This window comes from Archocentrus centrarchus, chromosome 13 (assembly GCF_007364275.1).
Source record: "Archocentrus centrarchus isolate MPI-CPG fArcCen1 chromosome 13, fArcCen1, whole genome shotgun sequence".
Taxonomy (NCBI): Eukaryota; Metazoa; Chordata; class Actinopteri; order Cichliformes; family Cichlidae; genus Archocentrus; species Archocentrus centrarchus.
The window spans coordinates 14,356,793-14,383,391 of NC_044358.1; the positions used below are offsets into that span (position 1 = coordinate 14,356,793).

Below are 26,599 nucleotides of genomic sequence, written 5' to 3' on the forward strand. Positions count from 1 at the left end.
TAAAGAAGCAGATATACTATCTGGAAAAATCAGCAGGCTGCTGGGCTGAAAACAGTTCCCATACTTGTCCCTCCTGTGCTTGGCTACAGCTGTGGAATAAATGCTGTTCCCTCTCTCTTCCTGACATTTTTTTTTTTTTTACACACAACAAACACACAAAAATCGTCCTGAGGAAAAAAAACAAAACTGAAGTTACTGGCAAATAAAAAAAAGAAAGAAAGAAAAGGGGAACAATTGATTTGTGATAGTGACCTGGAACAACTTTAAGTCTAATAAATCTCTCTTTCATTTCTAATTTTTATTTTATAATAAAAGCGTATATGGATTTAGTTTCTGGCTTCATGTCGTTTAAATGTGCAGTTATAGCTTTAGCAGGGCTTCATAAAAATATGCATCTAAATGTGTGCCTAGTTTATACACAACACACATCAGAACATTTGGAAGGCCGGGGTGTGTGACGATGATGATGATTTATGGCTCCATGCACAGTGTTGCAGTTTCTTACATAGAAACAAAGCAGCTGCGAGGCTGTCGTGATGCTTCTTACTGACAGAGTGTCCAGGCTCAGGCTGAAGAGCAGCAGTGACGTTTGGCAGAGCATCTTTCGTGCCTGCAGGAGGAGTTTTCATCGAGGCCTCTGGAGCTTTTTGCCGACACGTTTAAGGTTGATTTCATATCCTTCGGTTTGTTTCCGTTGCTGTTTTTTCGCTGCTCCTCTGAGTTGGGTCAAAATGTCTGAGCTTTTCTTCCACATTGTTCGGCATGTTTTTGATTTTCCTGCACTTCCAAATGATGCAGCTAATTCTGAGTGATCTAAAGCAGGAGGAGCACACAGGAAGGAATTTCTGATTGATTGGAATAATGAACGGTTCAGTTTGTCAGAGTTAAAGCCGGAGGGTCAAAGGGCAGTGCTTCCCAAAGAACAGGCAGGTTGTCTTATCTGCTGAAAATCAGCCTGCTGCGGCTCTGATGTGAGTGTATTCTCTTTGAAGCGCAGCGCTCCCGTAGGTGTAGCATGGCGTGACTCCAGAAGAAGAGGGTGAGGAGACCTATGAGGGGAGATGTTCTGGTTGTGGTTATCGGTGTGCTATGCTGGCATCCAGGCAGCGCAGCATGCTGGAGAGATAACAAGGCTTTAGGAGGGAGAGTGGGGGGGAGAAAGAGTCAGACCATCCACCTTTTAATACGATTTGACCGGGCCTCCGCCCAGCTTGTGGACAATTGAAGTCTGAGCCAGTAATGCACATCTGTGCCTTATTTTATTGCTGTTCAGTTTTGCTGTGGTATGTGCAGAGGGCAACAAACAAAGCACAGTTTCACCTTGTTCCCATATCCCTGACTGAAAGTTACCCCCTCCCTCCACCCGCCTTCCTCTCCCCCCATATGGAGGGGCCTTTTGGACACACGTAGCCATGCATTAGGGTGAATGCAAAGGTACAGATCTTATATTGAAGCAGCATTCCACTGGAGCCCCCACAGGGTACATGACGGGCTTTTACTTAAAAGAGAAAAGGCATGTGGGGGGAGACTTCAAGTCTGAAGAGGATATTAGAAAAATACATTGAAAAAAGTCCCCTCTGGCACTTTTTTTCACTTTCAGGAACAATTTTGTACCTTTCCCTCAGAGGGAAAAGTGTGTTCAGATGAGAGGGGGTGGGAGGAAGGGATGGATGGATTTTTTTTTTTGAGTAGGTCTGAAGTGCAGAGGATGTAATGAAAACCAACTGGCAGGCCGTCACTATCTATCCTGTTCAAGGAGTGCATTGACATGGAGAGGAAAAACAGGCCCTCTGCTAATCCAGCCTTTTTCTTCATTCCCTTCTTTTCCCTCCTTCACTTTAATTTTCAGCGTAGAAAAGAGTGCTCCCAGTTTCTGCCCTCATACAGCAGGAGAGCGACTCTAGGATGGTAGTTTAGGCTGATGTGAGCTCGTTTGTAGCTCGCTGAGGTTGTACATGAATACGTTTGATTCATGTGCTTTTTCCAAGCTTGAAGAGCAACACTGTGATTATATTCGCCTTTATTTTATTTTTTATCAGTACGAACACAAATCACAGCTGAACTTTGAAATATTACATCTTGGTTATCTGGAAGGCAAACACGAGGTGACGCTTCGAGCACTGAATGAGTGCGCTGGCTGCCTGCTGGGTTACGTCGTATCCACCTGACTGCACAGGGAAAGCTGCAGCAGGGGGTGCAGTCTGCAGGGCCACGAGAGAGCGCTTTCACACGATGGTGCGCCCTAATCCAGCCTGCACCACCCCAACCACCAAGCCCAGCGTGAGCCTTTCTGGTCCTGAATATAGAAAGAAAGAAAGAGCTTTATTTGTCACATACATATACATGCAGTGAAATTCATTCTCTGCATTTGACCCATCACACACATGGAGTATGTAGTACACACAGCACAGCATGGAGCAGGGGGCAGCCAAAGGGCGCCCGGGGAGCAACCTGGGGGGGTGGGCTTGCTCAGGGACCCACAGTGATGCCAGCCCAAGGATTTGAACCAGGGTCCTCTCAGTGATGAACCCACTTCTTCTCCCCTAGGCCACCACTCCAGAATATGAGCGTGTTTGTTTGTTTGGATGGCTTTCTGAAATGTGAAAACAGACCATGATGGGACTGTCCCGCTCACAGCTTTATATGTGCATTTTCCAGAGCTGTGTTATCTGTATTATGGTTAGTTTACCAGTGTTTTATTATTTAAAATGGGGCAAAAACAGATTAAATATGAGTTCTGCTTCTTTTGACCATCAGTCGTGAATCCAAACGTGTTCAGGTCACCAAAGCAGCAGAACCGCCTTTTTAAATGACACCTTTCTTAGTGACCTTATCACTGATCCATGAATATTACAAAACCACAAGTGCACCCACAGAGCAGGCCCCCCCAGGTCAGATATTTGCCTTCTTAGAGGGGATGACTTCCTACGACCGCCCCCACCTCTACACCAGCTGCCACCAGATTTTGTTGGATGCTTTCTGTGTAAATTTTGGTGATTAAAAAGACAAAAAGGCCTCTGGCAGAGGAACAGAGCTAAAACAGTATTAAATAGAATCACATATTAATGTTGCAAAATCTGAACAAAGCTGAAATCGATGAAACGCTGCAGACGCGGTGTTTTTGTGGTGCCCGTGGAACCTTTACGACCGCCAGTCTGTCGTTTAAATGTTTGTTAAAACACCTTCCACCGTTTCCCGAATCATCAGTAATCATTAGTAACGTCTAACAGCCTCCCCTCATTAGCTGTCCCGGGCTGACAGGTAGACTGAGCCTTTCATTCCCCCCATATTTATTATGGCCCATTTTAATGAGCACTTTGGACCATCACCTCCACTCTGTGATTTATAGCATTTCTAGCAGAGATCAGAGGCCCGGGCTTGTTGTGCGCCTGTGAAGCCGGCAGACTTTCCTGAGACACTGAGCCAGCTTGGGCACTGGGGGGGACACAGATGGACCCAACATGGTAAGAGGTGTGAACTCCCCAGGCTTAATGAGCTGATGGCTGGATTGTGGGGGGGGGGGCTCAGAGACTGGGCTTAAAATCCATACAAGAGAGAAACTCCATCAGTATGTAGTTCCAGCAGATTCCTCAGAATCAGAATAGATTCTGAATAGAGCTGAAATAGATTCTAATAGATTTCCTGCTTCTGGGACCGTTAATGATTCAGTTCACCCCCCAAAAAGAAAACTGGCCGGCCTTTGAGTTTTTGAAAAAGTCAAACAATTTCTGTAAAGAAACGAACGATGGGCCACACTTCATTTCCTCTGCAGCTGAACGCTTTCATTAAGAAAAAACTAAAACTTCAGTATCTCATAAATATGCCTGACTCGGCAGCCGCGTGCTGACAAACAGACCATTCAGCGGGAAGCAAGTCCTTTATTAAAGTAAACATGTGTGCAAGGCCGGCGTGAGAGGAAAGAAAGCAAACATGAGGGGATGTTTGTGTTAGGCACCTGATGTGATACTGTGAAATATGAAAGTCAGCCCTGAAAAGGTCAAACGGGGCTAAAAGAATTGTTTATCTGCATTTCACACATCATCCTAAACATAAATAAACAGCCCCCTGTTTAAAGGACTAATAATTTGATGAGCTTCAGAAACATACGTGTGGGTGCTGTGTAAACATCGGTAATGTTCGGCACATTCAAAAACCTTTTGGCTTAAAGCCAAATCAGAACATTTTAAATCAAACCGATTGTCCTAAACTGGAATGAGGAGCTCGACTCACGTCAGCTGAAGCTTGTTTTCAGTCTCGCTGGAGAATCTTTGAGGTCAGGGTCATCTGTGCTCCTCTGCAGCCCTGACCCTGCAACTGCATCCAACCGTGAGCGGCTGGGACGAGTTAGTCATTATAAAACCGTTTTTAAAAGTTGGTGCGATGCTGCACAAAACAGAACGCCTCACTTTGTCTTCTGTGTCGTGTTATTTGGTGTGTTTATACATCTGCACACACCTTTCCTTCACATATTTATGTGTTTCTTCTTGTTCGCCATGCACGCGTCAAAGACCCAGAAACAAAAGCGTGCTCATCATATGGTGGTGTTTAAAGGTGGTGCTGCACGTAGTCTCAGACCAACCTCCAATGGCATCATTCAGTGCTTCATTTACACCATCACCCTGCAAGGTTTCAGGCTGCACATCTTATTTTAAGTGTGCAACTAAGCACTGACCTCAGTCCATCAGGGCAGGGAGGAAGATGAGGAAGGAAGTCCAGTGGCCTCCTGCTGAGCTCAGACATTAATTGTAGGAGCACACAGGCCATGAAGTGTCTGCCTGTTTGGAGAGAGGCTTTTATTCACCTTTTAAAAAGGCTGTAAACTGTCTTTGGCTGCCTTCATCAGAGACCACAGGCGCTGTGACTCCTGCTCAGCTCTGACACGCCGAGTGTCGTCACATGGAGGCCAGACACACACACATCTACCAAATGTGGTGCAGAAAATACATATTAATTTAACGTTATGGTCGGTGAGAGTTTTGTTCAGCGTGCCTAACTGGAAACAGTAGCCTCTTCAGACAGCTCTATCTGCCTCCCAGTTGTACTGTCTTTCCGGCTGTCCTGTGGGAGCTGCAGCTTTTGGAGCAGGGAAGAGGGAAGAGAAGCCTGCAGGATGGAGCGCATTGTTCACGGATCGAGCTTGTTTAACTGGCATGAGGGGGAAGAGACAGAAATTTGTGAAATACAGGTGTGATTATGAAGATGTCAGTGTCTCTGCTCCATATCTGCCTGAGAGTTTCCCCACAGCCCATCCTCACTCCTCTGGGGTTTAATCGAACCCGACCAAATCTCTCGTGTCTGGCCTCTGATGAGATAGGGGTCATCACTGCAGCGACATAACATGCATCTATACAGCTACATACATACATACACACACACACACACACTAAACACATCTACAGTAAATCAGAAAACGAGCAGCTATGTACACATACTTTCTTTGTTTACTCTTGTGCATTTTCCTGAGGCTCCACACTGATTATCTGGAGATATTCTGCAGTGATTGTGCGCCTGGCCCCTGCTGGGGGCTGCGAGGCTCCACATCTGCAAATGCAAATGCATGATAGATGGTATCGTCCTGGTTGGTGATGTCTGACCAGTGTGATGCAGAAAAGCAATTTAATACTTCTCCTTAGATGAGGGCGCTGTTTTTATCAGGAGAGACGAGCAGGAAGAAGAAAATGAGGGCAGCGGACACTCTATCACACCCTGACATCCTGTTCCCAGCCAGGCTCTTTATCTCTGCTCATACCCTGAAAACAAACAAGCATGATGGCGTGGTGAAATATCCTCCAGAGGATACCACTCAAGGCCTCCAGTGATATCCAAGTGCCCTGTTTGGGGATTATTTTTGCACCTGTGTGAATGCCGGTCCGCTCCAAAGGCCGCGCTGAGATAAGTTTAAATGTCCAGATATTTTGGGCATGCGCTCCACTTAAAGTCACTCGGTAAAATCTGCTCTCAGGAACTCACGCCGACAGCTTGATGGATGGTTTCCTTTTTAACAATGCCACTCAGATGGCGCTTGCATATTTGCATAGTGACATCTACAACATGCAGCTTGCAGAAGGCCACAAATGAAAGGAAAGTAACACCACTGATTCCTCAAGTCTTCAAGAAGTGCACTGCAGGAATACGGCACTGTTGTTCCAGCAGGTATTCCCTCAGCTGGTGCTGTGATAGCAATGATGGACAAAATCTCCCTTAGCTGTTCCAGAGGCTCGACATGTGGAGGCCGTGAAGCGTAGCGTAGCTTACAAATCACATATTTTCAAAATCATCAATCACTTCTGTGACCGCTCCCATCAGGAGAGAAGGGATGTGGAATGGACTCAGAAATACTTCCCACAGCACAGGACAGCAAAGTTACCGGATCCCCGCTCTGATGGGCGAGGGTTTCGGTTTTTCCTTTAATTTGTCACCTGTCTGTGACCTCTTCTAAACACAGGTCTGAGGTGTTCCCAAACCTCTAAACATTTATTTTTATTTAGCCTTTATTTTACAAGACAGGAGAGCAGACACACAGGGAAGCAGAGAGGAGGGGGGTGACATTAAGCAACCTCAGGTGGATACACCTGTAATAAAGACAAGGTCAAAGATCATTAAAAGGGGACGCTATGAATACAGATCCAAGTCCATTCTTCTTATACACACACGTTCATGAAGATCAGCTGGTAGTGTTTGTGCAATCCTGCTGAGAGACAACAAGAGGAACCAAAAGTTCAACATTACCACCACTTGGGAGGCGGGGCCTCTTCTAAGGTATGACTTCTGCTTGTCACCGACCACAGGTGTGTGGACGTGTGTGTATGAACAATGCTCCATCATTAAAGCTGAAAATTGACCTCATTGTCACCGTTGTCCTGGAGACCAAAGCCAAAAACCTGAATTTGCATCTAAATTCTTTAACTCTTAATTTCTCTGAGACACTCAGTAACGTCCCACTCAGGCTGTTTATCGAACCCTTGCAGCAGTGAGCGAAGAAGCCACTTGGCAGAGAAAAGCATGCTGAATGTGGAGCTCAGGCTGAGTTTGTGTGTGTGTGTGTGTGAGACGGCTGTGTGAGTGAAAGAGAGTGTGGCGACCTGTAACAGCTCCATGACTGCAGCCCGGGCCTTTAAAATCCGCACGCCAGGACTGAGCCCACTGCAGACCCACTGCAGTAAAGACGAGGCAGCCTCAATGGGAAACCGATTGTTTATTTAACTCCTCGTATATGTGATACCTAGTGACAGGAAGTCCTTTAAACGGCAGCCGGTGCTATTTATATAGTCCCTTTTTTGAAGTAAACACACACGCTGCCCCTCCTCCTTGCTGGAGACACCCTGCCGTTGAGGAATGCGTCCATTCACAAGCTGGTGGCCATCTTGGAAGCTTGCCTCTCACTTCCTGTTTCCATGGCTACACTCCAGTGCTTTGGGAGATGATAAGCGCTTGCAGGCTCAGATCCTAATCCTCTTCATCTAGCTCATTTTCTACATCACTTCATGGCTTTTGGAATGAGCTGGAAAAGCCAGTTACCCGCAACAAGCGTCGCATTTTTTACACGGACAGAAGCAAAAGAAGAAATGCAGTTACATTTTTTTTTTCTTCAATGCCAAAAAACATCCAGTTCAAAGCTGCACTGATCTCAGTGCAGATCAAGCCTGCCAGTGACCACATATGAGAGATAAGTGAGTCTGGTACACACATGTTTGTGCAGCTATGGGGCAGCGGTGTTCTGATCTGCTCCTCCAGAGCTGCACCATAAATCACAGGTCACCATGAGCCTGTGGGACTGCAGGAAACGTCAGCGTTAAACAGGGATGATATTTCACTTCAGCCTCTTCCTGCTCCACTATTCCCCAAATACCCACTACGAGAGATGAATCCTTCGTCGTGACAGCGACACGTCTGCGCTGATTTGAAGGTCGGGGATGAGACCGGAACAGCCTGTCTGAGCTCAGGCGTGGACGTGATGTCTTTACTGGAGGAGATGTTTGATTTGTGTTGTAGATACTGATCATTGCACAGTGTGAGAAACACATCAGGCAGTGTAAAAAAAGTGTGAGTGGAACAAATGAGTCTCAAAAACCTGATAACCAAGAAATGCACTAACGACAGCTTCAAGGACACGCTGTAAAAATATTTCATTGCACGACTGAACTGCACACCAAGCAGTTTGCATGAAAGCATGTGTTTAACCCGACCTGACAGCAGTTTAAAAACAGTGTTTTTGTAATAGTGTGTATTAATGACGTGATCGCTGCAAAAACAGATTCAGCCAGACTGCTCAGTGCAAACGGTCCAGTGACCCAAAGGCAGAGAAACGAGATGTTCTTCAAGATAAACCTGAAGGCCCACAAATAAGCAGCCGCTGAAGGAAGCTGCAGCAAAGGCCCAGCAAAATATATACATGTGTATATAAAATAAAAAAATAAAAAATAATAATCTACCAAACACAAGCCTAAAAAGATGAGTTTTTAGCTGTTTCTTAAAAGACACCACTGAATCCGCAGTTCTTATACACAAGAGGACAGAGTTCCAGAGTCGAGGAGCCACTGCTGCAAAAGCTCTGTCTCCTTTAGTTTTCAGCCTTGTGTGACGTACGGCCAGCAGGCCTTTATCACATGACCTCAGTGACCTGGGGGGGGGGGGGGGGGGGGGGGGGGGGGGGGGGGGGGGTTCACTGATATAAGTTGGGGCTTGACCATAAAGACTTCTATAAGTGAGGACCAGAATCTTGAACTGGACTCTGAAATTAATGGGGAGCCAGTGCAGCTGGATCAGTAACGGCGTAGTGTGAGAATACTTAGAAGATTTTGTCAGAAGCCTCGCAGCAGCATTCTGAACAACCTGGAGACGCTCCAGGGAGTTTCTGCTAAGACAAGTAAAGAAAGCATGACAATAATCCAGACGTGAGGAAATGAATGCATGGACAGCAATCTCAAGTTCAGAACGTGACACAATGGGACTTAACTTAGCAAGGTTCCATAAATGATAGAAACAAGAGAGAACCAGAGATTTGACGTGGGTATCTAAAGAGAACACAGGGTCAAAGGTTACACCAAGGTTCCTGATGGAAGATTTAGCAAATGTGCCAAGAGGACCAAGAGCTTCCATTATCCTGGGTATAAATCTATCAGGGGCACAAACGAGGACTTCAGTTTTTTCATCAAGTTGGAGAAAGTTATCAGCCATCCAACTTTTGATAGATTCTAAACATATAATCAGCAACTGTAACTTAGAGACATGTTCAGGCTTAAAGGAAATATACAGCTGAATGTCGTCGGCATAACAGTGATAAGAAATGCCCTCAGCAGGATATGCTGTAAAGGAAGCAAATACAATAAAAATAATAAGGGCCCTAGGACAGAACCTTGAGGCACACCACAAGCAAGGGAGTCTGATGGTACCATCACCACACTGATGGTACTGTCGGTGTAAAGATAGCCTTTGTGTTCCCACCAGCTGCGCAGCAGTAGCTGTGTTCATGTGAATCGGTGTATTTGATGGAGTTGTGGATAACTTTGGTAAAAGAGTGACATTGTTAAGAACTGGACTTTGACTTTTTTATGTCCCGTGTGGTTCTCACGTGATATCAGACGGGAGAAGCTGTGAAGGATGTGTGGGGTCAGCGCGGAGTCAGGAGGGACTCTCGGGGTTGAACTACATGGTGAAGCCCAGAGAGATGTGTGAATAAGTGAGATGTTACAGACTGATGAAATTCCCAGAGAGCCTAGGATGGATAGTGCGATCCCACCGCAGTGATACAGAAAACAGATGGAGAGGGGTGCCTTCAAATTTCTCTTTCACCCTTTTACACACACACACAACTGTAGCTGCATGCTTGAGAGAGGCACAGTGTACACATATATATACACAGTCACACACACCTGTCTAACTCATGAGATTTATTGCCCTCTGAAGGGAAATCCATTCAGTCTATCGTGTAAAATATTGTGATTTTTCTCACTCTCATATATATTTCTTCACACAGTTTCCTCGTCTCATAAAGAGCTTAGAATAAATGTCCTCGTGCTAGCTGCTCAGGACAAACACGTCCACCTTCTACTTACAGTGTTTATCAAAATAAAGCAACAAGTGAGTTTTCACAGTTCTCTGAATTCACAGCAGCTGCTTTCAAGTAAATTATGTAAATTCTGGTGTCATAGCTGCAGCCTAACAATTAGGCTTTGGTATTTTATCCCGCTGACCAATCCATAAACCCTGACAGGCTCAAGCAGAGGGATGCTTCTTCTGTTATCTGAAAATGCCTTTTAATAGCACCGGGAGACGGGCGTCCCTCAGGCCCCTGCTGACAGAGTCAACACAACACACTGCTGCTTTGCAGGTCATAAACACTGTTGACAGTGCTTGGAAGCTTATTATCCTCACAGCAAAGGACAACACGCTGAATGTACCAACTCCAAACAGCCCCAGCCTGCAGACTTAGAGCTCAAAGTCCTCCTTAGTCAGTCACATACATCTCCCTGCCTTTTTTAACCTCTGTCAGGAAAGGAAACTTGATTGCATGAAGTACAAACTGCTGTTCTGTTTTGCTCATTAAAACACAATCTGGTATTGGCTAAATGTGTGGTAATCTGTTGGTATTTGGTAGAGGAGCTGATATGAGTCAGGAAAGGAGCCACATATCAGTTAAATGTGGGCCGGAGGTCAGAGCTGCTTTGTGTGCTTAATGTTTCTGCTGCTTCTGCTCTCGGTGAGCAGCTCTCTGGAGCTGGCAGCTCCGCACAGACGAGCGAGCGTATACCCCAGGGGGCCAGAGACAGCCGAACCCTCGGTGGATGAGAAGTGTCTGTGCTGTCAGCTTTGGTTCCCAGCGTGGCCTCTCCTCCTCGGTCGCCCCCACCCGCCCCCATCGAGCTCCTCCATGGCCCTTTGTGTGTGGACCGTGCTCCCTGTGGACTCGGTGCTCTCTGGCCTTTCACATGCGACTGTGTCCAATCACCCTGCTCCCCCCCCTTAACACCAGGAGTCTCTGTCTCCATCTCCAACCAGTGGCTGACCCTGAGAGAGAGAGACGGGCCTGTTATTAGTGAACTGAATACCTGCCTGAAGGAAAATGAATCACTTGTGGGGGGAAAAAGGGTAAAAATGAAAAAGCGACTAGCTCTATCTAATAACACAGACTTCATAAAGAGTTTATAAGTGGCAACAGATATGGTTGTTAATGGTTAGTAAATTGTGTATTACTACTGAGTACTGCTGTATGAAAAAAGAAAAATGCATTAGAAATAAACACTTCCTCTAACAATTAAATGTAGCTACTGCTTAAAAGTGAAAGAGTTAAACTGGTCCTGATGGTCTCTGATGGTCTGAGGAGAGGAGGAGCAGTCTGTACTGGTCAGGATCTGGTTACATTTAAACCATTTTCATAAATGTACTGCACCCCTGAAGGAGCTGCATGTGAGATCACTGGGACCGGACCTTAAACAGACTTCACCCGGCCAGCTCCTGGTACCAAAACTGCAACATCTGATGGAGTCTTCAGAGCAGGTAATTGTCCTAAGAATTCACAGGGAGCACGTGTGTGCTGATGTGCATCATAGCCTGTATCCTGGATGCTCTACACAGGCAACACCTCTTGCCTGTCTAAAAGTAGTATTTCCAATAGTGAGAATGTATTTTGTTGTATGCTGCGTGTGTGAAAGTGCAAGTCCAGGCAGTTTATGGAGAATCTTGTCAGGATATCAAAGTTTGTCTGAGAAAAGGACTTATACTGAGCAAAGGGATTCCTTAACCAAAATGAGGATCTTACTAATGATCTGTAAAGCCAAAATAAACCATTTAAAGTCCGTTATATGTAATAATATTAATAATAAAAAGGTTGGAACTACCCAAAACCTTTGAGTGAAAACATAGCTGAGGCCTCTGTCCTCCATCAGACATCATCAGCGTGTCCTCCAGGCTTGTTGGTTTGTTGGCTTTGGCCGTGGCCACCTTAAGGCCTGACTGGGCTGACCCAGCCTCGGGTGGACTGGCTCACACCTTCCATTGGAGTCAGCTGTCAGATGGTGAGCTGCACCTGCTGTCTAAAGCAGGGTGGGCCAGCCGCCGCCGCCCAGCCAACGCTGGAACACATAATTACTGCCTCAAAGATGATTATGCTGTTTACTCGTGCCCATACGCACAGCAGATGACTGTTTCACACTCACAGCTCCCTCGCCCCTGCCTCTCTGAGAAGGCGTCTCACCTAGTGATGAGGAAATTGTAGCAGCCAACCAGCTTTCAGGCCAACAGGCCCGATGCCACAGCTATTAGCTGTTCAAACACCCCCCCATCCATAACTTTGACTCAACTCAGTGGTTCCAGTGAGAGCTGGTTTAATCTGCAAGAAGCAGCGTAATCTGATGGAAATGAAGACAAACTCTTTCATACATTAGAGTCCCTGAGATGGAAACAGTAGATAAAGACGGAGAGCTGGACTGAAACACATTAGATGAATGGAAGCATGTTAAGTATGTGCTGGTACACCTTCATACTGTAGCCTGCTCTTATCATGCTTTGAGCTGCCAAACATACAAACTTCTTTGCGTCTTTGTGCATGAATCAAACTGGTTGGTGTTTCTGGGAATGGAGTGGCAGGTTTCCCTGCAGTAATCAGGAGATCACAGTTTATTGAGGAATTTTGAATCCCATGTCTGCTTTTCACCTTCTTAAAAGGCTCAGAGTCAGAGTTTAGACTGAGGCCAGGATTTCAAATTATTTGCGCGCTCCTTTTGTAAATTTTGAAGGTACAAACACGAAATAAAACCCAGCTTTTTTTTTTTTTTTTTTTGGATTAGAGAAGCTTTAAAGCCTCTGAGGTGATATCATCATTATTAATCAGTGGATGGACGGTGCGTGCGCGTCCTGATAACTCTGTCCAGACGAGGAAGGAGGAAGTTCTTTTCTCGTTAGACTGTAAAACCTGTTAATGCACAGTCTATACGGGGTAACAGCCCCCCACCCTCCCTGCCAGCCCCTCTGCCGTTTCTCTCCCTCCCCTTTCCAGGAGTCGTATTGAGCTGCGGGGCTGGGACATTCCTGGTGAGAGGACCAGCTTCGCCGCTGCCATGATCTGCGGAGCAACTCGACACTGACTTCAAAGACGCGTGTGTGGAAGAGGCAGAGACGGAGCACACGTTTCAGTAACGGGTCCGGCAGACAGAGGGGGGAGCGCGCCGAGACCGGACTGTACTCAGACTGAAGGGGAAACTCTCCGCCACCGCCGCAACTCCACTTTCGACCAGGGGGGGACCGGTCGCACCTTGGCCCCGCCGCCTGCGCTGCTTTACGGGTCTGCAAACTTCCCCCTTCCTCCTCTCCGGCTGTTTTCATGTTGCTCAAGCGGTCTCGGCCTTTGAGCCCGTTTCTAATGGAGGGCCCCGTACGGATTTGCCACCAGAAGAATGCGTTTTGCTGCTAGTTCACCCGACGGCTCGCAGCTTTTGCCCTCCTGCAAGAGAGGTAAGAAGGCACGGAGGGGAGGCAGACCGGGGAGTCCCGGGGTTGGCTGCTGGGTAGGATTCAGTGTGGGGAGCTGGTTTCTCTGGGGGGGTAAAAAAAGAAGAAATGTTGCGGTGAATGAAGCAGAGAGCTCCGCGGATCTGTTTGATCGGTTTTTCTGAACTTTGAGTTGTGGCGGAGAGCAGCGGGCCCGCAGCAAGAGCCGGATCTGCTCTAAATAATCAGCGCTTACGCCCAACAGAAGTTTATTACAGCTAATTATAATGACAGCAGGGATCCTGACAGCAGGGATCTGTTATGGTCCGAACAGTTTGAAAAATGTGAATTTGTTCAATTGAAATCCTTTCAGGAAACTCTTGTTTTGTGTAAAGCCGCAGTTTGTATGTTTCTTTAAACACACAGAAGCGCTCAGATTAACATTCCTGCTTTTTATCTGTAAGAAAATCCTAAATATTTGTTTGGTAAACAGCTCTGGCTGCTCCTTGAAGCAGCTACGCTCCACTTAGCATCCCACAGTGGGACGCAGATGGCCTGCAGGCTCCATTTCTTCTCTGAAAGATGAAAGAATATTGTTAATAAAGGCAAATATATCACTCCCGTAACACTCTGGAGTCACCTCAATAAAAGCGGAAACTTTTATTATGCAGAAGATCTGCCTGAGCTGTGCTTGGACTAATATTTGAAGCTGTGTGTGTGTGTGTGTGTTTCCTCCAAAGACAGAGAGCCTTTATTGTTTCAGATGAATCCCCAGAGGGTGTCATAAACGTTGGTTTGGTAAATCCCTGTTAGCTTTGCTCACAGACTTGGCAAGTGCACAAATCACTGCATGCAAAAGCAACTGTACCTGCCTGCCAGGACCAAGGTGTCATTATTTACCCAACCAGGGGCATGCCTCTGACAAAGCATAAAAACATTAGAGACAAAGGCCACGCTGGAAATATTGGAGAAATAATATGCAGGTGTGTAAATATATGGTTATGAAACAGCCTCACTTTGCCACTCAGTTTCACACGCTCCTCCTCACTCATCTGATCTTACAAGTGTAAAAACAATAGTGGAAATAAAGACGGTCGTGCTTTGTACAAGTGTGGGCATGAGCTAGTTTTACTCAGGCTTTGCACTCTATAGATCCTCAGTCATAAGGTGATTTTAGCATGAATCCAGTTTTCTTCATGTTCATGTACATGTAAGGGTATGTAAGGGTTTTCTCTCTTATGTAAAACCATAAATATTGTAAATATTTAATGTGAGATTGTGACTGTTTCTCTGGGCGTAAACGTGAGGGCGATGGAGTAAAAGTGATAGTAATGTGGCTGCTGGCGGCTCCTCAGTGTCCTCCGCCTGCTCTTCACCCTCATCGTCAGAGCTTCACAGCGACTTCTGTTACATACGGGCGACTCTCAGAAAGCTGAACACTTAAAAGTTATCAAGAACAAAGTCTCGAATCCCTCTCAGAAGCATGACATCCAGTCAGTGGGACACACATGGCTGCGCTCAGATAAAACACTTTCAAGTTCAAACAGTTGCTCGTGCATTGTTGCGTCGGTGGGGGACAAGAAGACACTTCCGCTGGCATTCAAATCCTTTCAGTGCTTCTCAATATTGGAGAGCTTTTGACAAGGGCAGGGCGAGATTTGCTCTTTGTGTTCGAGCTCGCTCACTGGCGGCCTTCATTTTGAAGGAGAAACCCTTCCTCGGGTCTCCTCCAAGAGGTTTTAAACTGAGGTGTAGCTTTCCTTCAGCTTGCCTCATTGTAACCAAACCGACTCCACGATTCCTGCTTCCCTTCATTTATCGAGCTTCACAGCCAAACGTGATGTTTGTATGTTTGTTTGAAGCAGCAGAAATATGTGTTTGCAGTCTTTGTTGCTCTCTTTGAAATGCCATCACTCTGTCTGTGTCCAGGCTGCATTAGCCCAGAACGACTTCAGCGTGTTTGGTATGAGTGACCGTGTTTACCCACAGTAGCTTTTACTGGGAATGTGACTGAATGTGCAGGGCTTCAGAAAACTCTGTGTGTGTGTGTGTGTGTGTGTGTGTGTGTGTGTGTGTGTGTGTGTGTGTGTGTGTGTGCTGCATGGTTTTAGGGAAATTAATAACCCATTAGCAGCCCAGCTCTTATCAGACAGACCTGAACAAAGCACAGCGATGCCATTAAGCCAGTTGGAATAATGTTTGAGCCATTAGGGTGCTCGTTAATGATAAACACATGTTGCTGTAGGAGAACTATGTTAAGTGGGCAATTTGGACATAAGCATGCGTAATGATACCAGCCCCAGCACTCATAATGGCTCTCTTGATTTTTCTGATGCAGTGCTTTATTCTCACAACCGCGCACGCACCAGCAGTGACCAATGGTTCCTGAATGGGGCTTCATTGATGATTAAACCAGCAGGTAAAGTCACACATACAGTGAAATCTTGTAGTTCTTGCCATTAAAATGACTTTTTAAACACTGATTTGATGAATCAAACTCAGGTTTGTGGTGGAAGAGGGGGCTTCACCGCCCACATGCTCCCCTTTTCTAAGCCATGCTGATCTGAGGCCTGTCAGGAAACCTCCGCTCTGGCCCTGAGCTGAATGGAAGTGAGTGTAAAACCTAAGTGTGGCTTTCTTGTTTATTTGGTTTTGCGCTCCGATCTGTCGTATTATTGCGCCATCGGATCAACGCTTGGCTCAGAAGGATGTTATGAGAGCCATAAAACAGGAGAAAATTTTGTTTTTGGAGCGGCCGCATTAGTTTTTATCTCCTTCACAATATTTTGACTGCTGGAATTAAGGCTTATTAATTTCCTAAATCTCAGCTTCTTAGTATAATAATGTAGAATTTACACAACTGTTTTATGGTTGATGTTTGACCCTTTTCCCAAACTAAAACCTGGCTTGTTTTAAACTCCTGACATATAGCCGTCCTTTTCCTCTCATTGCTCAGGGATTGAGTCATACTGCAGCATTTCCCCCATTTTCTACTGCTGGCCTTTACTCTGCCATTCGTCAAGGATAGACTCAGACCTCAGGCCCCATTAGATGGACAGAGGGGAGTTTTGGGCAGCGTGCCAAAGAGCCCCCATGTTCAAGGAGCCAGGGGGTGCTGATTGACAACACCCAGCAGCCATGGGCAGGGGGTCGCTGGGAAAGATGGGCAGGTCAGGGAAAGAGTTTGAGCTCTTGTGACTGCTGGGTTGGTGAGAGCGCCCTGCAGCTGCGGTGCTAACAAAAAAAGACTTTCCAGCTTCGGTTTCCCTTCTGGGGGTCGGCTGTGAGAGGAGCTGGGTACGCTGGAGCTGGAGCAGCCGTACGGGCAAAATCAGTAGCTGGAGGTGTCGCTGGTGTTTATACGAAGCTGACATTAGTAGCACTTCTTATCTGCTGTGAGCTCATGCTGCCATAACACATATCCCTCCCTGCGGGACCCCCTGCCCATGTCTTTTATCCCCCCGACTCTGACAGATGAGCCGAACGGCACAAACTCGGTCCTCCAGCAGGTTACAGATGAGCTGCGTGCTTCCTCTGCTACAACTCTCCTGAAGTGTCAAAGGTCAGCTGACTGTAGCTCAGGGTATACCCCAGCTTTCAGCAGATCGAGTTTCTAAAAATTCAGAACCTCGAAGGACCTGAAACGGGATAACGACTTTCAGGAGATTTGAGAAATAAAATGAGAACCATCGGGGCGTAATTGTTAAGACAAACAAACAGTTTTTGGAGCAGCAGAAACAGATGTTCCAGCCAGCCACTGAAACGCAGCAGAACGAAGCTGCACAGGCTGGAGATAGGCAGGGCCAGGAGGTCTGCTTCTTCTCTCAACATGGTTTGCATACTGTTAATGTAATGGAAATACAGGCTCAGCTAAATATATACGTCTATGCTCTCAATATGATAAGTGAATGTAAACCGATACCACACACGTAGCGCTTTAAAGGACAAATGCAGCGTCCGGGCGGCTGCAGATGATGAAAATGCCTCAGGAGCAGTTTACGCGACGCGGTAGGATGCAGGAAAATATTATTAAGGCTCATTCACAGCCTGGGGGGGGGGTGATGAAAAGAACAAAAGACTAGAAGAGACTAGAAAGTACTTTGATGGCATTTGAAGCACAGAGTGAGTCATTTTTAGCCGTATGGTTTGAAGTACATTACTTTCTCTAGATGCCTTTTATTTATGGGCTCATAATCATCTGAGGGAGTGCCTCTTGGCTCGTGCAGCTACAGTACATGTGTGTTTAGCATGATGCAGAACACCACATGCATGACAGAGAACAAAATGTTCCTCGGGAAGCCTCGACGTGGCACTGTGCACGTCCGTTATCCTCGGATTTATCAGGCGGATACCCGATGAAGGCCGCTGTTCTGTACTGCTCACGTAGTTTTCTCAAAGATTAATAAGCCCCAGACAAGATTTCAGGGAGTGAACTTATGAACTGGACTCTTGCTGACAACCCTCACAGCAAAGTATTTCAGAATATGTGAGGGGGGGTTTTCCTCTTTTTTTTTTTTTTTTGCATCCTCAGCGTCTTCCTGTTTGCAGGATTCATTTCTGTTCCCCTTCCTGTTGCTGACCCCACTAAATATGCCTGCATTAGTCCGTCACCTCGGCCCCGAGAGTCAGTCATTTCTGCTGGAAACTGTGGAGCGACCGCAGCTTTCTATTTCAAATGTTGAACCAATAAGTCACATCTGACGTGGGTTTTCTGCGAACCAGAATGTGTGTGCTGTTGAAACGCAGCGCAAGGATCAGCAAGACTATATTAAGGCAAAGCTAGTGGCTGGCACTCCCCTTCAGCTGACAAACAGGCTTCTTGTTTGAAGGGCTGTTTTGCTCCCAGATCAGAGTGTGAGGCAGTGTGGGTGCTGCCGCTGCCTGCCTCCGGGCTTGTGGTTGTGGGTGCCATTTTGGGCCTTCCCTGCTCTGAGATGTGAGCCTTTAGGGAACATTGGAACCCCCTATTTATAACAGATATTCAAAGTGAGTGGAGGAATGCAAGTCAGAGGGATAAAACACAGGGTTGGTCCAGCCTTTTACATTGTTCTGGGAATATTTTAAGATCAGAGCAGACACTCTGCATCCTGCAGGGTAGAGTTCTGCCCTGGGATGGACGGACGGACGGACGGACGGACGGACGGATGGATGGATGGATAAAACTCTGGTGCCCTCACACAGTAGCAAACACACAAACCCAGACACAAAGCAGAGGATTGCCGTTTGCCATGTTTTCCTATTTCTGCTGTGTTTTGCTGTTGTTGAGGTTGTGTTTCTGTTGGCACCACCGCAGCGCTACATCATCTCCCAAAAGCTTTTCTCACCTCCAACACTGCAGCAATAAACATTTTGGAACGGTTTTTACAGTTTGACCGGGAGCCAGAAGTGGAAAGTCGGACGGTGTGAGTGTTGACGTATCGCTGCTCAGTTTGTTTTGCGATCATTTGATGGCTGCACAACAAACTAGGAGTGTTACAAGGAGAGAAGGATAAACATTTATTCAAACTAAATAAAGCGTTTACACGCTTGGTTTGGGACTGCCTGTTTATCTTTGGGTCTTCGGGCGCGTACGTGGTTTGTTTGGGTTTCTGCAGCAGATTTGTGGAATCTGTGAAGAAGACGAATTATATTTGAACCATTTTACACGTCTTTGTTTTTGTCGTGCCGGCCGGCTGCAGAGTTTTAGCAGATGAGCCCCCCCCCAACGTGAGTAACGGCCATTACTCTGTTATACTTACAAAGTGCATTCATCATTATGAGAGATGAAAACGTCTGTGCGGACGTTCGTTCTCACGCCTCTCGAGTAACAAATGAAGAGCAGCCAAAGCCTCCCAGCTCAGTTTTATTTCTGCTCGGTTTTAAATCCTGACTTTGTGAAGCCGAGTTTCTTGTTAGTTTCTATTTGGACAGGTTGTCATTTTGTTTTTGTTGCACATGTTTGAAATTACATTATTTAACGTATGTTTCAGTCTGAGAGTGCTTTTGGTTGGCAGCCAGGGAGCTATCAGGAGGAGACTGAGCAGAAAATGTTTGTCTGCGTCTTTGCCGCTTGTTGCTGTAGAGACACAGGCGGTGATGGAGTCCAGGAGAGCTGGGGAGGGACGCGGGACTGCGCTTGGGAAGAAAGGGTGGGGGCAGCTGCATCAGATCACTGCATGCCCAAAGTTTACAGCCCACACAACAGCATTTAAAAACACAGATAGGATCTTGACTCCTCCAGAAGAGCTGGACATTTTCAAGCCGTTTGGCAAACCTGATCATTTTTCCCTCCCCTGTATCCGTCTGCTTTCCCATCATCTCTGTAATCAGGACTGATAGCGGGGAATGTAAATCTGTGGCCTTCTGCCCCGGTGCCACGGCTGCACAATCCCAGCTCCCTTCTCACTTGCCGTGATGAATCAAAGTCTTGGCACATGCTGGAGATCAGTGTTATAACACACCCCGCGGGCGAGAAGGCCTTCTCCTGCATTCCTCCTTTCCATCAGAATTACCTTTTCGTCAGAGCAGACGTTCCCCCCCGTGGGCTGAAAGGCCTGTGAAATCAGTTGGAAGGCCCCAGAGAGCTCAGACAATGGCGCAGGGTTGTTAGTTACATGCGCTTTGCAAAAGGTCTCAAGGTGGCCTTGTATGGTGGCGATACCCAGGGATCTGTTTCCAATGTCCGAGGCTGCTATTGAGTTTCGCCCCTGTGGTTAATCCTGCTGTTCAGGACCTTGGGAAACAACCATACCTCCCTACCCTCCTGTCCCTCCCCCGCACTGATTCCCAGGAAAAACAAGACATTGCAGAACAATCGCCAATTAAGATGGGTCTTACATACTGTACCATTCAGTCTCCATCCCCTCTGTCTCAATGTTTCGACCCCCCTCCCTCTTTTCTCTCCGCGCTCAGCCCTCTGCTTGTTTCCTTGGCCAACCAGCCCGAGGGTGGAATTAGCGCTGTCTCCCAGGTCCCGGCCCCGGCACTTTGGGAGGGTCGGACTTTGGTGAACGGAGGCGTTGTGGTGAGGAGGTGGGGGACTGGGGTGTCTGTCCTTGGTAAACAGGGCTTTGTGGGATGTGACTGTCTGATCCCCAGGGGCCTCTCCTTTCATTGCTCCTCTGGTCTCTGGGACCCGCGTGGCCTCGTTATCACCCCCCCGGACCGGTGATCGTCTCTGTACTGCACAGAGACACGAGAGACAGCCGCCTGTCCTTGGAGACGTCCGCTGTAGCAAATTCAGTTTAATTATTTCATCGAGGACACTTTCGTTAAGTTTCTCAGGCCGATACAAGTGCAGTCGATTTGTCTTATGGATGGACTGAAGCCCCTGAGTCTTATTTTCTCCTTACTTCTCATTGTAAACCAAGAAGGACCCTCCCTTTCTCCTCCTAATTCCCTCAGTTCATTCCTAATCATGCCTCTCTTTCTCTCCTTTAGCTCACCCCCTCTGTCTGAGGCTGCCCCACTTTTAATAACATCTCAGTCTCTCCTCCGACTCAGTTGGGCCATAGTGTTTCCACTCATTAGTTTTCTTGGTGGCCCCGGGCTGCCTCAGCGGACCAATGCGAGACGCCCATAATGGTCCCTTAGAGTCTGTTCTGTCGGGTCTTCCAGAGTTTCTGGGCCGAGCTGAATGTAGCTCGGCTGAATCATCAGTCACTGTTGGCAGTTTTGGATGCCATTATCGGTACGCCTCTATCACCGAGCCAAATAAAGGAGGAGGAGAAAGGAGTTTGGGCTCGGCCACTTTTCACCTCCCAGTGAATGTTTCACCTCTTCGTACCCCCGTCTCCTTTTTATTTTCTTCTCATGCTTTTTCACCCCGTTGCCTCCCATCGTCCAATTGTGAGTTTATCTCTCATGTCTTATGTATTTGTGTCTTTTCTGTGTCCGTCGCGCTCTCTCTCTCTCCCTGAGGAATGCATGCTCTGCAGATCCTCTGTCAGTGAGATGTGGGGCGAGTGCAGACAGGTTTGGGGTATAGCATGTGAATCAGCTTCAGCACACAGGTCAGATTAGACCATCATACCAGAAAAGACTCGCTCTTCCTCCTACACCCCGCTGACATCTCTGTCTCTGAGCTTCAGGCACTTCTGTTCTCTTTTTTAAGCTAAACCTTTTGATCGAATGGATCTGTGCTGTTCTGGTATTGATCGTTAGTTACTCGTGATCAGTATTGATGTTGGAGGGCGGCTCCGTGATGTTTGCGGTTGGTTTCCACTCAGATGTGTAGTTTTTGTGAAGCAGAGAGGCCGGCCCCCGTCTCAGTCAGCGGCACCAGTTGTGACCTGTTCTTCCTCTGCCCTCCAGCTCTTTGATGCTTCGCTGCATTGCTTTTGTCCCTGTTTACCCAATATGACAGGGATATGGGCCGGTCCCACATGGGGGCAGATGGGGCTTTAAGTAGTTCCTGCAGAGAGGGGGCCAGAAAAGAGGTGCAGGTGCTAATCGCCCTAGAAGCCCCTTCTGTTCCCTGAGGGCCGCCTGTCAGTGTGTTTATTTTCCCCTGTGTCATCAGCAGGGATCCTCCCATCCTGTGAGGGGGGTAGATGGTTCTCTTCTTCTGCCTGAGGCTCTCTCTCTCTCTCTCTCTCTCTCTCTCTCTCTCTCTCTCTATATATATATATATATATATATATATATATATATATATATATATATATATATAAACACACACACACTCCGGATGGCAGCATGACAGATGAAGTAAAAAAAAAAATTAATGTTTTTCTTGCATTTACACGGTTAAATCAGCTGTCACTCAAATATTTGCCAAATATATGTGGGTCAAACCCCCCCCCACCCCCCAAAAATAGGAACTTTTCCACTGTCGGAAACTGTCTGTGTGTCTGAGTGTGAACTTTCCGAGGTGCACAGTTGTTTTTTATCCAAGGGGTCCCTTCAGTTTAGAGCTGGTCGGTCCTGCCGTGCATCCACACTGTGACTGCAAAAACAGAATCACAGGATCTGATTTTTGGGAAGGACAAAGAAAACTGGAATACCACATTTTTCCTTTTAGGTGGTAAAATATGGAGCAGTGAGCTCAACACTGGAACAGAAGAATGGGTCTGACTGGGACTTCCCCTTTGTCAGAGAGCCGCTCCAGCTTTTGTCTGGGTGCAAATAGGAAATAGGACTTGGCTTTCCATGCAGCCGGTGTTGCCAGCATCAGGACGAGTCTCGGTGATGAGAGATAACAGATATCCTCACAGTGTCTGTCTCCACTGAGGCTTCATGGTGGCGGATGTCACAGGAAAGCCACAAAGATAAGACGCAGGAATGATGCCTTTGTGTTTCCTCATTTTGCCAGATCAATAGGGCAGATAGGCAGCTGTGTGTGTGTTTACACAAGGGCATCCATTCAGAACTTTAGTGCCCGACCGGGCCTCCCGACGGGTTAAAATAAGAGCGCCAAAGAAGGGTCGGCACAGGGCATGAGAGTTAGAGACGTCAGCTTCTCGCCGTACTGTGTGCCAGTGCATCATTGCTTGGTTGTGCATTGTTATAGCACTGTTGTTATTATTGTAATTATATATCATTATTCCGGTAGAGAGAGAAAGATAGTTTCCACTGATGACATGGGGGTAGTGTGCAGGGCTTGTTGCAACTTGTGGGATGGAGAAATGCCAGCCTGCAGAGATGTGTGTTTGATCTGTGTGAAAGAGCATGCACACAGTTAACATGGAGCCTGAAATGCAAAGAATACCCCACATACACAATGTGCCACGATCCTTAAAGTCAGAGGAGGTTGTTGCTCAGAGGGTTCAGGCAGAGTTAACTTTGAAGTTTAGAGAAAGAAGCATCAGTTTTTACCAGTGTTTCACTTTGTGTGTGTGTGTGTGTGTGTGTGTGTGTGTGTGTGTGTGTGTGATTGAAATGGAGACAGCTGGAGGTGAACTCTGGGGGCTGTTCCAGAGCCACTGGACACCCGCTGGTTTGTCCTCTCTTGCTCTCTCTCTCTGTCTCTCGTTGCTCCTCTGTGACCTTTGACCTCTGGGTGAGAAGGGGCGTGAGCCAGGAGCTGGAAGAGTGTATTATTTCCTGCCTCTTCTATCCTGCCCTCAGAGAGAGAATGAGATGAAGATGAAGAGAGTGAGTATGAATGAGTGCATATACAGAGTGTTGGCACAGTAAATCATTTGACTTAATATTTGTGGCTCCTATAATTTATGAACCTCTCACCGGCCTGAAGTTAGAGCCCATCTCCACTATAGGTGTGTGTGTGTGTGTGTGTGTGTGTGTGTGTGTGTGTGTGTCATACAACAGGCCAAACATCACAATGATAATGAAATCCATGGAAATGTGTGTTTTTGCCCCCAGATAAACACAGTTTATATACTGTACATCAAATACAGTGGACTCCTTTGACCCCCTGATTTACTCATGGGTCAGACCACACACCTGATCCCAGCACACCTGTGGCTGTAACTGTATCTTGCACAGCTGCTATTGGTGTTCAACATAAGAAGGTAAAATTATATTAGTGAGTCTTCTGACAGATGAAGCTGCGCTGTTTTAGTTTGGTGCAGCGGTCCTTCGTCAGTGTGGGGGTCTCGTAGCATCAGCTCGACACATTAATTACAGTTTGAACATTAGTAATTGTGCTCCTTATAAACACAGCATTACTGTAATTACATTCACACCCCTGTGTTTATTTCTTGGCAAAGTAATTAGCAGAAATAAATATTCATCCTGTTACCGGCAGATCCTTTTTAAAGCCCTGCTGCAGCCTCGAGAGGAGGCTAACCACACTGACCTGCTCGATTGTGGAGCGGACGAAACAGTGTCTCAGTTCCAGAATGAGGGTTAGAAACCCGTGGAGCCTCGTCGCTCCCAGCCAGGCACCGTGCTTTTAATTTGACCTACCCTTCAGCCTCGGGCGGCCTTTCCGCTGACGTCTGCGAGCCACCGACGCGCCAGTGTGAATGTCACAGCTGGACGACCATTGTCCCTTCGGCCTCAGGCTCAAACCCCGGTTACCAACCAGGAACCTGGGATCAAAGCTGGGCCGGATTACTCTTAGAAAAAGGAGGAGGTGCTGCATTCGGAGGGGGGGGTCTGGTTGAAAAGGACAGAGGAATGCTCCTAATTACGTGCCCTCCACTTCTTTTCTGGCTCTTCTCCTGTCTTACCGTGTGTGTCTGGCCTGCACTTCAGGCTACAGTGAACCTATGAGGAAGCAACACAGTGTGACAAGAGAGCGATATTAAGAGTGAGGCGACAGTCTCTCCACGGATACTCCATTAGCGGCAGATCTCAGAGGTCCTGTGGGAGGAGACGGAGGCTCCTCCAGCCTACAGACAGACACTGAAGGGGGTCAGAAGAGAGGGTGGGAGGTGGAGATCAAGGAGTGTGTAAAGGGGATGTGTCATCAGTGGGAGTCTTAGACTGGATTCATTGGGAATAGATTTTTTCCCTCCTGTTTTCCTGTGCTGTTTGTTTACGTCTCGTCTCCTGTGCTCGTGCACGTGATTCCCTGTTTCTGAGTGGAGCTGTGGGTGACACCTTTCCCCGCTCATCATCTGTATGTTGCAGGTTTGCTGAACGGACGTGGACGTACTTCCTGGGCAACACGGCCGCTGGCAGGGGTCAAAGTGCACCATGGACAGTGGCCTAAGGGTCCTCCTGTCCACTGTGCTGTGTCTCAGCCAGTCCTTGCTCATCGCCTGCTCATGTGAGTTGTTGTGCAACATGTGGAAAATATGCAAATCTTTAGTTTTATTAGCAAAGAAGCAAGTTATTACTTTAACTGTGAAAGGTCACCATCTCTGCAGCTGCTTCCATCAGTTTTAAACTGCTGAAAGCAGCGGATGCTGTCCACAGGTGAGCAGATGAAGAGGACGACACTCATCTGTTCACAGTTAATAATAAAACGTTTGTCTGTGTCGGCTGGATGTTTTGGAAGTTTTCAGTTTCTTCCAGCTCCTGATTGGCCACAAATGAAATTTCACCAGAATTTAATTTCTCATTTTGTTCTTCGGTAAAAACAAACCAAAGAACCTGGTTGGTGCGTGATGGAGACGAATACTGGGAACTTTTGGGTGTAGAAAAGGTTCTCCTGAAACGGGGAAGGCTGTCTGACTATAGTCTTAGGTTTATTAAAACAGCTGCAACAACAGTGAAACAAATTAGAGTTATAATTTCTGAATTCACATGTCTGAACCTGCTTTCCTCTGCTCTCACCTTCCCATCAGCTCCACGTCCATCGTTCCTCTCTGAGCCCGCCTCCTTGGTTCAGAGTCACGGCTCTGAGGCCCGTCTGCGGTGCTCCGTGAGTCCTCCATCAGCGGTGGTCTCCTGGCGCTTCAGAGGCTTTCCCCTGGACCGGGGCACTCTGCCTGGCGTGGAGCTCGACGGCGGCGTCCTCACAATCTCCTCCCTCACGCCCAGCCACGCCGGTGTTTACCAGTGCGTGGCACGCTTAGACCACGGGCCCGCCATCGCCAGCCGCTACGCGCGTGTGGCCATAGCAGGTACGGATGCCGAGAATTACAGTGCGGTGCATGCTCCCGGTCCCTTCAAAGCCCAGTGGTGAAGAAAGAGAGGAAATAGCCTCGAGAAAAGGAAGGTCATTTCATGATTGCCAAACACTTAGAAAGCACGCCTGTCCTCGGCCGCCTGCTGCTGAGTGGCGGAGGGGAAGGAAGCAGTAGGAGTTTTTACTTGGGCACCGGTCCAGATGCCTCTTGACCGGCATCCTTAATGAGCCTCGGGCTTTCCTGTGTGCAGCGTGTTCCTGCTGGGACGCTTCTCGCTCTTGGAGACTGTGCTAAGAGGTTGAGCTTGATTTGGAGCCGTATCAGGCATGAGGAGAATCACTCACTGCAACAATAAACAGACCAAGTGGTCCAACACAAACAGCTCAGCTCGAGCAGCACTGCTGACCATCTTTGCTACTGACTGTGCAGAAACAGATGATGTTAAATGGCAGTTTAACCGAGGGAACCTCTCGTTTTCTTTTTTCAATCCTTGCAGAAATATCAAAATACGAAGATGGCCGACGGCGGTCTTTATCAGTGCAGGAAGGGAGCGCTGTTGTTTTAGAGTGTCCTCTGCCTCGCAGCGTTCCTCCAGCCATTCCCAGACTGAGGATACAAGGCGACTGGGTGGAAGCTTCAACAGGTTCGTTTGAAATTCACAGATAAATACGCAGATTTTGTTTTTGTTATTTGGACGATTTGATTTCAGTGAT

The 26,599-nt window shown here is 47.2% G+C and overlaps 1 protein-coding gene across 3 annotated transcripts in view; it reads left to right on the forward strand.

Annotated features, from left to right (window-relative positions):
* The first annotated feature begins 13,002 nt into the window (after positions 1–13,002).
* cdon (cell adhesion associated, oncogene regulated) overlaps positions 13,003–26,599 on the forward strand; it is a 28,836-nt gene continuing 15,239 nt past the window's right edge. The window contains exons 1-5 of one of the 3 annotated variants that reach the window (XM_030745392.1): positions 13,003–13,449; positions 15,764–15,844; positions 24,943–25,081; positions 25,602–25,880; positions 26,383–26,529. In XM_030745392.1, coding sequence (XP_030601252.1) covers positions 25,009–25,081; positions 25,602–25,880; positions 26,383–26,529 — 499 coding nt within the window. In that variant the 5' untranslated portion in view covers positions 13,003–13,449; positions 15,764–15,844; positions 24,943–25,008. Of the gene's footprint in view, positions 13,450–15,763; positions 15,845–15,927; positions 16,036–24,942; positions 25,082–25,601; positions 25,881–26,382; positions 26,530–26,599 lie in introns of those variants that run through there. The other 2 variants (XM_030745389.1, XM_030745390.1) reach the window with 2 other exon arrangements.